This window comes from Gossypium raimondii, chromosome 13 (assembly GCF_025698545.1).
Source record: "Gossypium raimondii isolate GPD5lz chromosome 13, ASM2569854v1, whole genome shotgun sequence".
In the NCBI taxonomy this organism is placed as follows: domain Eukaryota; kingdom Viridiplantae; phylum Streptophyta; class Magnoliopsida; order Malvales; family Malvaceae; genus Gossypium; species Gossypium raimondii.
The window spans coordinates 1,469,990-1,483,532 of record NC_068577.1 but is presented as its reverse complement, the minus strand read 5'-3'; the positions used below and the strand labels follow the sequence as shown (position 1 = coordinate 1,483,532).

Below are 13,543 nucleotides of genomic sequence, written 5' to 3'. Positions count from 1 at the left end.
AAAATAATAAAACAAAATCAAATAAATAACAGTTCATTTACAAATTGGCCCAATTACAAATACCAATTACAAAAAAAGAAAGGGCCCAATGGCCCAAAAACTTTAAACTAATTTCTGGCACTGCACCCCCTTCGCTTGCATGTCGCTCGAGGCTCCTCGTCCCGAGGCCTGAAGCGCCACTGTCGCCATTGCACCAAAACGGAAAAGGCAGGGGTTTCTGCTCGTCGTTGACTCCACCGTCACCTGCAAAAACGGAAAGAACGAAAGGACAAGAAGCAGCAGAAACAATATCAAATCAGAAAAATTAATAAATAGTGTAATATATGGCTATAAAAGCCATGACAATAGATTGTATTTTAGACAGAGAAATTGTAATACCCCCTACCCGTATTCGTCGCCGAAATAGAGTATGAGGCATTACCAGATTTTACCGAATTTTTTTTAAGATAGATTTATCATATTCATAAGATAATTTCATCACATACCAAAACCAAAATTTGTTAGCCATACCAATGGCTAACCATACATTCATTTCACATTAACATCTAATTTACTAGCTTATACATGCCATTGATTTCCAAAATAAAGTTCCTTTATGTACCGAGATCTCGAGATTGATAGTGTGATGTGTCTCCGACCAAATCCGACTTAGAGCTCTTAACTCTACAAACAGGGAAAGCGAAGCAGGTAAGCACTTTGTGCTTAGTAAGTTCATGCAACAGGAATTATACTTACCATACTTATACATCCATCATTTAATAACACAAGCACACATCCAATTCACATAAACATATACCTATCACATACAAACTCAACCTCATACAAATTCATTACAAAGATAAATGATTGATGAGCTCATCAATTCCATGATTTCCATTTCCTTGTTATTTTTCCATATTTATCCCGTTGAACTACTTGGAATTTCGATGGATATTCAGGGGTACACCTAAGTGTACAAATCCGGGTCCGTCAATTCATATTCATGTGCGCACATTTCCATTTCAGAGAGCACACTCCATAAACCTCATCCTTACAATGGGATTACGGTCGAGCTAAATCAGTAATATAAACTCACAGAGTATTGTCGGGATTACCAGTCCAGGCTAAATCCCCTGCAACGACAATTACTCTAATGAGCTTGGATCTGAATTACCAGTCCAGGCTAAACTCAGACCCTAATTCGGATTACCCATCCGGGCTAAATCCATTTTCCACATATTCTTCGGGAGGGCTATATCAGGATAGGATCACCCGTCCGGGCTAGATCCTTTTTACCGTCAATTCCTTTTCAGAGATCCATCGAATTTTCCTTTCATTCAACCGGGATTTATTTTCTCTTTTCATCAAGAATATCACTACTTCATCAATTATCATACAATAAACATCCAACTCATATTCACATCAATAACAAATATTTCAAGCATTTATGAATATAATTCAAGTTACACGAACTTACCTCGACACTTGTTCGTAACCAAAAATCTACTAATCCCGAACTTTTTCTTTTCCTCGATCTTGCTTCGTATTTGAATTTTCCGGATCTAAATAAATAAATTTAATCATTAATCTAATACATTTCATGTTCATATGTAACTTTCTCTACAATTCCATTATTATTTATAGTGCATTCAAAGCTGCCTCACTGAGTCACAGTCACTAAATTATTTATATCTTGAGCTACAGAACTCCAAATTAAGATCAGTTAATTTTCCTGAAACTAGACTCACATATCTTCTTACCATAAAAATTTCAGAATTTTTGGTTTAGCCAATAAGTACAGTTTATTCTTTAAAGTTTCCCCTGTTTCACTGTATGACAGTTCTGACCCCTCTTCACTAAAAATTAATTATCTCACTGTACAGAATTAGGATTATGCTTCCCTTTATTTCTCCAGAAAATAGACTCATTAAGAATTCTAAGCATATAAATTATAACTCATAATCATTTTTGTACAATTTTTAATGATTTTCCAAAGTCAGAACAGGGGAACCCGAATTCATTCTGACCTTGTCTCACAAAATCTATTATATCTCATGATTTACAATTCCATTGCTTACACCGTTTCTTTTATAAAAAACTAGACTCAATAAGCTTTAATTTTATATTTTATTCATCCTCTAATTCGATCTCTACAATTTTTGGTGAATTTTCAAAGTTAGAGTACTGCTGCTGTCCAAAACTGTTTTAGTGTATGGTGTTAATTACCATTTTTCCCTTAAACTTTCAACAATGATAATTTCGTCCCTGCTCAATTAACCTCTCACTTTATTATATCACTTTAAACTACCTTATAACCTTTGGAAATCAGAATTTCAGCACTAAACTTTAATTCCAAACTTTTTCACAATTAGGTCCTACAAATCAATTTCTATTGGAATTACCTAATAAAATTATCTCACAAACAAATTAAAGCTTCAATTTCATCCTATTTCATCATAAAATTCCAGCACATATTCATAGAAACTTTCAAATTCATTCCTAAAATCAAAAACTAATGAATTTAGTAATAGGACCTAGTTGTAAAAGTCTTAGAAACACAAAAATTACAAGAAAAAGGTAAGAATTAACTCACTTGGTGCAAAAATTATGAAAACCCAGCTTGAAGAAACCCTTAGGACGTTTTTTGGCTGATGAGAGTGCAGAAAAATAAAGAGAAATCTAGATAATTCCACTTTAGTCCTAACTTTTAAAGTAAATTTTGTAATATTCCAATTTTACCCTTATTTCTTCAATTCTCCTGATTTTTCTCAGCGTATGCCGCCCAAAATATCTCCTTTTGGGGTTATTTGCAATTTATGTCCTCCTCATTTCACAATTGAGCTATTTAATCCCTCTAGTAACTTTTACACCTTTTTCAATTTAGTCCTTTTACTTAATTGATTACCCAAACATTAAAATTTTCTAACGAAATTTTAATACCATATTACTAACACTTCATAAATATTTATAAAAATATTTTTGACTCGGTTTTCTGAGATCAAGTCTCGATATCTCATTTTACCTAATTTCTTCAATAATTTCTTTTCTAACTAACCGCTTAATCAAGAAAATTTTTCTATCGATATTTTCATACGATTTTTCCTATCATATCAATATTCATGCAAAATATTAAAATAAATTTCTCTTTAAATCGGATTTGTGGTTACGAAACCACTATTCCGATAATTTTGAATTTGGGCCATTACAGAAATACAAAAAAATTTCAAAATACATAGAGAAGAAATCAGAAACCAGACTGCTAAAAATTTCAAAGGTGATTTTTTTATCTGTTGTTTTTAAAAAAAACATAAAATGAAAAAAGAAATCAGAAACTCACAGTGTCGAATCATGTTCCACTGCCGCGAGTGGACGGGGACACCGTCCCCGATGACGGATAGCTCCCTTCAGTGAAACGGCGGAGATACTAAAGGGACTCTCGAATTTTTTTATTTTTTATTTTTCGTCGAGTTTTAGGAAACACCAACACAAGATCTGGTTTTTAGGAGCTGAAACGCTCAAAATGGGGGTCGTTTTGTGTTTTCCGGCGACCGGGAACAGAAGAGCCCGTTGCCGGCGACCGGTGGCCATCGTGGGGGATTGTCGGCCCAGTGAAACGGTGCCGTTTCATCCAAGCCTTAAACGCCCCAAAACAGCATCGTTTTGAGACAGGATCCGACGACCCGACCCGAGTATCCCTAGGATCCGCTTTTTTGTGTGGGGATATTTACAATTTTAGTCCTTCCGCCTTTTGAGTTGTTTTAATTTAGTCCTAATTTCACTATTCTTTCTTTTTAGAAATTATACCATTCAATTTTATCCTGCTTACAATTAGGTTCTCGGTTCGCGATCTTCTGGAGAAAGGACGCGTGTCCTGAGGATTAGGATAATTTCTCATTTGGTCCTTGTTTGTTTTCGCGTTTTTCATTTTAGTCTTTTATGTACTTATTTTATCAAAATTTATACTTTTAATTTCATTTTAATTCTGATTCGGTCCTTGGTTTATTTAATTTCAATCTTTCATGAAATTTATTTATTTATTTACTCTTTTGTATTTAAAATTTATATTGTTCTTTATTCTTTTATTTGCACATTTTGTTACTATTATTATTATTGTTATTATTTATTTTTCTTTGATTTTTACATTAGTATTAGAGTAGTAAATATAACATGATTATCGCCATTATTATTATGAATTGGTTTTATTATTATATTTATATTATTTTCATTTACTAGCACGACATTTTTATTTTACGTATATCATCATTCCATTTTATACATCACCATATCATTTTATTTCACTATAATCATGTCACGGATCGTGTTTAGATATATTTATCCATTGCTGTACTATACCCAAATAAGATAAATACACATTGTTTTAAATATTACATCTGTTATTACTCGATGAAGGAAATTTTAAAATTAAGGCGATGTTCCGTATTTGGAGATTGAGAAAGTCGTAACTTACGGGGTTCGACTTTCTCCTTGAATCTAAATAACCGAACATCCCTTTTAAAACTAAAACACTTGAGGTTTAACTAATAATCAAATAATGAGCAAGCTTATTTTTGAGTATTCGAAACGTCGTGTCCTAACTTATGGGACGAAACATTTTTGTTTACCTCGAGATGAGAAGACATTTTACATATGTTTAATTTACTTGAGTGATTTTAATGCAATGTGGGATCATGTTTTAAATTCTATTCAAAATTTTAATTCTCGACATTAAGACATCAATTAATCAACTAAGTACCAATTTTGGGTGTTACGAGGGTGCTAATCCTTCCTCGTGCTTAACCGACTCTCGAATCCATTTCCTAAGTTTCTTTGTGAACCGAAAATCATCGTTTTAATAAATCTAAACTTTTATTAAAATAATCAAATTACGAGGTGATCCGATCACACCTAATAAAAAGGATTGGTGGCAACTCTATTATCATTTTTAAAATAAAAGTCAACTTCCAAAAAGGTTTCGACAATATATATCTATTCAAACACATTAAAAAACTTAAATTCATCAATATATACATAAAACGAATAAACACATGTGTTTATGTTAATTTTAATGTGTATTGAAATTTATATAATTTTACATGTTAATAATTCGTTTTACGCAAATATTTGGGATAATTATATAAACACCAATACAAATATTTCTCATTATATTTTCTTTTCTTCCCTATCTCTTTCTCATTCTTTACGTAACATATTAGCTTTGATTTTCAAATGTTTTGGTATAACAAAATATTTTCTTAATCAAATTTTGTTAAACTTTTGTGAAATTATTTGAAGTAAATTTTCAAAGTTGTTTAAACGCTTAGAAAGTTTTATAAGTGTTAAAAGCTCCGAAAAAACCCTTTCAAAGTAAATTTTGACAAAGCTTGGGGTGTGTTCTGATACACTTATTAAGAGTATCAGAACACATGAAGTCTATAAGCTACTAACTTCAGAGGTGTCTCACCCTTTGACCTAAGTATGGATACATATGGCTATGTATCAGGCCTTTGCCTCATTGGCAAGCAAAATTGTTTTACGAGAGAATTCAGGAGTATCAAACCCCAACATAGAGGTATTGGAACATGAGCCTTAGGGTCTAGTACCTAAGACTTGAACGATCATATATTTTAAATAGTGTATCATAACAAAAGTCTCTGCAACTACATTTTATGTTCGAGTAAATGTCTTCAACAGCTAAATTTTCCCTCTAACTACTTCAAGTTGATAGAAACCATTGAGGGGTATAAATAGAGTTCAAGAACATCAAGAAGAGGACACGAAACAAATTTGCAAAGCTTATTGTGCAAAAATCTAATCTTTCATTTGTAATTCTCATCTTATTTTTGTACACACTAGGGATTTCAGTCTCTTTCGTTATTTCAAGTGTAGTCATTTTTTTTACTTAGCTTGAATCATTGTATATCAACCTTTGAGAGGTATTCCTTGCTCCATTTTCGTTTCTCAAATTTATGAGATGTTACTTAAGGTTTTAGGTATTCCTTGTATATCAATCTTGAATGTGCTACTTGTTTGGTTTTTTCCTCATCATCGATGATATGACCATTGATCGATAACATGTCCATCAACTGAATATTGGACATCGTTGATCAGCGTATATTATTGATCGATTTAGTATATTTTTAAAAAAATTCTTTTTTCTGAATTATTTCTATTTTATGTGATCTTTTATAAATTTTATTTTATATAATTGATGTATTATAAAAATTGTAATTTTTGAATTTATATATTTTTAATGGATGTCACTTTATCAATTACCATATGTCAAGGAATGTCTTGTAGGTGGCATATTCACATTATTTAGGATTGTTTAACACTGTTAATTTTTTGACCAAAATTATAATAGAATAATAGTTTAGGTACTAAAATGAGACAAAAATATTTTAATATCATAATAGAAAATAAGTATAGTTCAAAAGCAATATCGTGACGTAAATCTTAATGATAAATTTGGCCACTAATGTTTATATGTTTTGTCAAGATGGCTTTAATTATATTTTTAGTCTTTTTTACATCAACCTTTATTTTATTTTTTTCAAATTACTTTTTTAATAAATTTAATAAAAATATCGTGGATGTGGATATTTATCCTACTTAATTTCTATATGATCATCATCATTGTTGTTGTTGTTTATATGGGTTAGAGTTTACATACATTTAAAGGCCTAATACTACCATTTATTCTTGACCGAGGAATAGTGGGCGTACTTTTCCTCAACAAAAGCTTCAAGAACTGCATTCTTCTCCCCAACATCTTTGAACTCGATTCTCCTACCATGGCCTGTAAATACATGTCAAGCTTTCCACATTATATCAGCCATTAATCACGATAGAATGCGAAAACGGTAATGATATTGAACTAACACCAACCTGGTATTATCCAATTGAAATCCAAATCTAAGAGCCTTTTAACGCTATCCAGTTGCGTACCAACTGTGAAAAACAACATGGTGAGCATGTAATTTCACAATTTTAATAGCCTCTATCTTTATAAATTTTAAAGGATTAAATCAAATTTTTATTATTTTTAGGGAGCTAAAGTGCAATTTTACCCTTACTAATTTAAAATTTTAAAAGATTTAAAGAGCTTAAATGAAAATGAAAATTTCCCGGGTTTGGGTAAATGATGAAAAAACAAATCAAATAACTATTAGAAACACTAGCTCCATAAACATGATATCCTTGATAATAGTATATTCATATAGGTTTACCCTATGTTTCTTCGACTATTCATTTTTTCCAAAATATTCATATTTAAGTACTGCAGAGGCTTTTGTACTAAAAAGCCAATTGTAATTTGCTCCCTCTACTGAAAAAGTAGCAAATTAGTCACTCCATATTAGATCAAAGAGCAAACTGGTTATTCTATTAAAAATTTCATCCATTTCCATTGTTAAAAACAAGTGTGGCTGACAGATTCTGACGTACAAGGACCATATTTTAACAGTAAAAAAAAGATAAAATTTTTAACTGAAAGACTAGTTTACTCTCTGATTTAATATATATTGATAAAATTGCCCATATAGCCGTCTGGTTATTCAGAAATGAAAATTTAATCCCATTAAGCTATATCAAAAAGCAAGCTCATCCCTTCTTTTAAAAAAATCTGTCCATTTCTGCTATTAAAATAGGCAAAATATAACCCAGTTCCTAATATATGAGCTTCCATGATACTTTTACTTCTGTATTCAAACATCCAGACATTAGCATGAAGATACGATCATCTCAAAAGCTTGAAAAAACCAAGAAATATAGGCTTTACCTGAATATCTATTGTACATAGCTACTATGTCCAACCCGGATTCTCTCATCAGTAGATGGTCACCAGTGAATAGAATCTTAAGTGGCATATAAAACAAGCAAACAGAACCCTGCAACATTTCAGAAAATGTTCAATTATGAGCTATTTTTCAGTGCTATTGTTGTCAAGCGATGATGAAGCTATAATTGCTGACAATTTTCTTGTATACATTAGATTAACAACTCACTTCTGTATGGCCAGGAGTATGTATAAGCATAATATCTTGTCCAAGTCTCCACGGGCCATTGCCGTCTAGCTTCGTTTCTACATCAGCTGTACATGCTTCTACCTGCAGAGATAAATGATACAAGTACTATCCAACTAGAACTCGACAATCGAATTAGGATATGCAGTAACTTTCATTTACGGCATGAAGGTTATATTGCAGAGAACACTATACGCTATAGCGTTAAAAGTATGTACTCAAGAATCTGCAAATGGAGTTAAGAACATCAAAAGGACCAAAGCAAGTATAAGTTTATGATATAGACCATATCAGATGTAATGATACGTCACTTACATCTCCAGAATGCAGAATCCGATTGCAACTAAACCGCTTTGACCACTTCCCATGATCTGCAACATCATCCCTGATCATAAAAACATGGATCAGAAACCTATAAATGAACAGAAAGATGAAAAAAATTTCTGCTAACATACTTGTGGGTTAGAAACATATAGCATACTCCCCCTAACTCCTCGATCTTACGTGCAAGTCTCTCTGTGAATTTGGGGCTGCAAAAACTTATTACAACCAAGTTAGCTCAAATTAATATGTAGAAGCTTTATTGTTCCCACATCTTTTACCCGAAAACAGATTTGTACCTATCTATAAGTATATTTCCATCAGGATGAATGATCAAGTAGGAAGAAGCTCCATATGACTTAGAAGAATGATACCCACAGTGATAAACACCCTGAAAATATAATCATATTAGCTATACAGTCTGTCAAACGATATTCTAAAATGAAGGTACAGTAAGGAGTTACTGGAAGTTTCTTCTCGTCTATTGGGATCGGAAATGTCTTCTGAGCTTCTAGGATATCAGGAGGAGGCACTTCTGTACGGATCGAGTTTGTTGGACATGAAAGCAAGGCCTGCAAATTTGAACAATTATATTGCAAGCTAGGGGCAATTGCTATAAGAGGAAAATATCATCTTCTAACCGATGACAATACACGAAATAAGTAAACCTGGAGGGCTTTTAATCGATCCTGCTTGCAGGTTGGCTGTTTGTAAACTGCAGACATCCCACCGGCTCGTGTGAAGACTTGCTGCAAAAGCAAGAAATAAAAAGCCTTAAAAGTAGAATAGTTTCTAAGATCTTGACCGACATCATAGTTGATAATTCTGAGCCAGTGGTCTGCACTACATGAGCATCCTACTACTACACTGGAAAGGGATACACAAAGCAAAGTCCACTACATAATGAAATGATTCCACTACATAATGAAATGATTATACCATTGATATACATGTTCATCCGTTTATCTACTACCATAAGTGTTGTGAGGGCTTTCATTTGCGCGTTAAGGGCAGTTTCTGTTATAGCACTAGGAATCGATGCCGTTAGTATAAAAAAAAACAGAGGGGCTTTGGAATCCATTCCGTATTCCGTACGCTAGGAAGCCGATCCGAACTTTCATAGCCTATACAAACTTCGCAAATTAGTAGCAAAGCGTCCGTGATGCCTGCCATTATTCTCAACCTAAGTGTACCATTTCTCACCATTTCAAGTCAATCTGTGAACCAGCACAAGTATTAAGAGTTAAACATAATATCCATTCCTTAAGAGATGATTTTAATACAAAATGAGTTCTCAATGAACAAAGGAAGTGAAATATTTGATGAACCATCTTTTCCCATTATTTATTTTCTAAACCATACCATTGAAATTTATATTCAAGAAAGCACATGCAATAGATTTGTTTTCCATTCCTGGTATTACCAACAGTAAACTAACATTCATATGCTCAAAATAGTTCACAGTAATATAAATACAAGCTTAATAGATTACCGGTGCCATCCAGCGACAAGTATCGCAATCTATGCATGTATGATCTGCAACATGTATTAAAAAGCAATATAAAATTCTGTGGGGAAAAACAATTAGAGAAGTTATCATCCAACATGGGAAAGGGAAAAGATTAATAGCCCTTCAAGCAAAGAACTTATCTAATTCTGGGGGAACCATGATATATACCTACAAAGAAGTAATTTTATGGGAAACTATGATATATACCTACAAAGAAGTCACCATCTGCATTCTGGGGGCGTCTTTGTTTTGCCCATCTGCCAGTATCTGATTCAGCTGGGCTTTGAACTGCTTTAACCAGTGGAATTCTTGGTACCCAGAAACTGTTTTGGACACCCTTTGATGGCTTGTTTAGCTTATCAAGTGAAGAAGGAAAAACTGAGCTAAAACTAGCAAGATTGATAGCTTTGGTTGACATAGCCATGGGGTATTTTCACAATAAAACGATGAAGGTAAAGAACTAGGTCCAGTACTTTGTTTAGTTGTTAGATATTTGTATTCTATGGTTTTGCTGATGATGTAGACAGTAAGGTGAGCAAAGAGTAAATTTTCGTATTATCACTATTGCCTTTATTGAAATTCAAATTTATATTAGTACTAAGAATTGATGAGATTATCTTTCCAAACCCAAAGTCCCATCCCATATGAGAGGGAAATATGAACAGATTTAAGCTCCAAGTGTGGCATAACTTGGTTAATTTTCAAGTTTAACTTAAGTTTTTTTTTTAACAATTTAACCGTTGAATTTATTAAAATATCTATATTTTAATTAATCTAATATTTTTATCGTTATAACCATGTTTGCTGAAGTCATCTATATGTTCATAAGAAAAAGCTTTTCTTTGGACAATACAAACCCACATTCTAATTAATTACCAATAAATCACATATAAATCAATGATGTCGAAAGTGTTCGAGACTGCCTTTGAAAGGGTCAAGTGCATGGAAGAAACCCTTACACCGCACATCTAAAAGGAAGTTCGTTCTGCAATCAGCACCGGAAAATGATAGCTCATAGACATTAGAACTGGGGGAAAAAAAGGAATTCAAGATACTACCACTTAAGCATTACCCATTCATAATCTCTAAAAAGTAATTAATCATTACATGTAAATAATAGGCCCTGAATTGCAACTAGCAATCTCATAGCATTTGAGTGTACTCTTCTTACTCATACCACATCTTGGCTATGGTATATCTGCAGCAAATTAACAGGCAATGAGATACTACAAACAGTTCATCGGCTCAAGTCATTCAATTGATTCACCCCTTACAACATTGATACTTACAAATAAGATATGAGCAGCTGAGCAAACACCAATGCCACTATATATCCATAAAATTGTTAGTAAAAAGAAAAAGGAACAAATATAAGCCTCAGGTTAGGTTGATAGTTTAAGTCCGGCGCACAATTAATTTCATAATTATTCTTATGCACGATAGTCTTGTAAGTATCACTAATAGAGGAGCCCATCCCCTCCGTGAAATGTACACAACTTTTATTGAAAATCGAGAATAAAACCTTGATATAAGGACAATACCTTTGATTGTTGGGACTAACAAAAAAACTTAATAAATAAAAAATAACAAGCAAATTCCAATCCAACGTAAATATATATATTAAAAAAAGAATGTGAGAGGTGTTAATCGAAAAGTGGGAGAAAGTTGTAGATTTAGTTATATACTTTAATTTGTTTAATTTTAGTTCTTGTACTTTTTAAATTTTGAAATTTTAATCTGAATCAAATATAGCGATTAAATCCGTTAAGTTAAATTCAATTATTAATATTGTGCTATACTTACAGTTGTAGATTTAGTCCATATTATCCAGTTGAATCATTCTAAGTCCCTAAACTTTTCTTATTTTGAAATTTTAGTTTTGACATAAATGACAATCGTTAATTCATTAATTGGATTTTTAGTGAGTAACGTGAAAATAATAAGCTAACATGACATTACACAAATGATAACATGTTTGCCATATCAAATTTGAAAATATTAAAACTTAATGGATTTAATCATTGTTGGTTTCATGAGGACTAAAATTTTAAAGTATAAGAACTAAAATGACCAAATTAAAATATTTGTTATAAATAATTTATTATTATAAAGTGAATGTCCATTAGGATAAGAAGATTGATATACTTCAAGACTTAAAAATTGGAGTAGGATAAAATTTTGAAATTTTGAAACCTAGAGCAAAGATTTCTAGGTTAAGGAGCTTAAATTATTAATTTTGTAAATGACCAATAATTAGTCTATCGATTTTTTAGAATTAGAATTAATTAGACAAATTTTATAAATTTTGTGTGTTAAATTTATTGAATTTTTAGAAATTCAACCAAAATGACAAATTTTGTAAACAATAAGGGCTAATTTTGTTCAATATTTTATATTTAGGATTAAATTGATATAATGTGCAAACATTGGAGGGCTAAATTTATTATTATACCAATAAAAAGGCCCAAATCAACTTATGTTTGATTTCGATTTGAAAAGTTCAGTTACTAAATAAATAATAATAATAATTGTTCATTAACCAAAATAGAATGAAGGCAATAATTTAATGACTATTTTTGTAGTTTACCCTAAAATGAAATAAAAACTTAAATGGAATAAACTTAAAACTATAGGGACTATAAAGCATATTTACCTCTAAGGATTGAAGAGCAATTTTTCTTTTTTATTATCCGAGAAATTGTTACGAAATAATCACCTAGTGTCACAGGCCGCGGTTCAAAGCCCATGACCATCGTACAAAATGCATCCAATAGAGGTCTATTGCTCAGATGGGGATCATTTGGCCCATGAGAACTGACCCGATTTAAAGAGTTATTGGAGAAGCCTGTCAGATTGAAGCCTGGTTGGCCCGATAATGAAGATATGGCAACTTAGGCTAATATGGTAACTAATCTTAGAAGATAGAGGGAATCATAAATAAAGGGATATGGTTAATCTCATCCATCGTTGTAAATGTATCTTACCGTCGGTTTTGGGGGAACTCAACTATAAATAGAGAGTCTGCTCCTCAGTTGTACTCACTCCAGTTATTGTTTCATTATTCTTTGTGAATAAGAGAATTGAGAGCATGCGCTCTTTCTATTGTTCTTTGTTATTTTTTTTGACATAAATCGCTTCTGCTCTTTAATTTGGTGCCTTAGACGATTTCTTAAGGAACCTTCACTTGAGTAAAGGCTGACTTAGGCGAGTTTTAACTAACGGATCGCCTAAGGCCGCACGGATTGCGAGACGAAAGGTCTAGTCCTGTAACACTAGTAATAAATTTCTTTTTTGTCACCCTCCTATGAACTTCTGGCTTTCGATTCTCCCATCTAAAACTATTTCTTTCATTCTTTGGTTCTCTCTAACAGCCGAAGAAGAATGGAGAACTCCGACAACAGCACCGCCGCAATTAGACGGAGCTTCGACAGGCCAAAAGAAATATCCTCCCACAGTTCTTCCATCCTCCTAATCCAGAATCAAAATCCTTATCACCCAAAATCATCCGTACACTAATAGATCTAGAAAATAAACCCTGACCTTTACCTTGCTCGATCTCCACTTGCCACCGTCCGGTCGGCCTTGTTTCGGTATGTTCTTCTCCGTTTATACTTTGTAAATAATTATAAATAAACCATAAATTCCGAAGCCCAAGCTAAGAGCTAAGATCTAGAAGCCCAAATTAAAAGTTAAAATCCAATACCTCAATTAC

General features: G+C 32.5%; 1 protein-coding gene across 3 annotated transcripts; it reads right to left on the bottom strand.

Moving 5' to 3' along the window:
• Window positions 1-6,570: 6,570 nt before the first annotated feature.
• Window positions 6,571-10,363, bottom strand: LOC105783183 (uncharacterized). Of its 3 annotated transcripts, none has more exons than XM_012608479.2 (11): window positions 10,039-10,363; window positions 9,814-9,857; window positions 8,990-9,070; window positions 8,786-8,893; window positions 8,621-8,712; window positions 8,456-8,539; window positions 8,316-8,385; window positions 7,983-8,084; window positions 7,757-7,865; window positions 6,865-6,927; window positions 6,571-6,793 (listed from the first exon to the last, which is right to left on the bottom strand). In XM_012608479.2, exons 1-11 carry the CDS (start codon window positions 10,253-10,255, stop codon window positions 6,789-6,791), a joined length of 975 nt encoding a protein of 324 aa, XP_012463933.1. In that variant the 5' UTR covers window positions 10,256-10,363; the 3' UTR covers window positions 6,571-6,788. The 3 variants fall into 3 exon arrangements, with proteins under 3 accessions (XP_012463933.1, XP_012463931.1, XP_012463932.1); XM_012608477.2 differs by having other exon boundaries at window positions 6,571-6,775; window positions 10,039-10,360; XM_012608478.2 differs by having other exon boundaries at window positions 6,571-6,775; window positions 8,456-8,530; window positions 10,039-10,357.
• Between the last annotated feature and the right edge of the window lie 3,180 nt (window positions 10,364-13,543).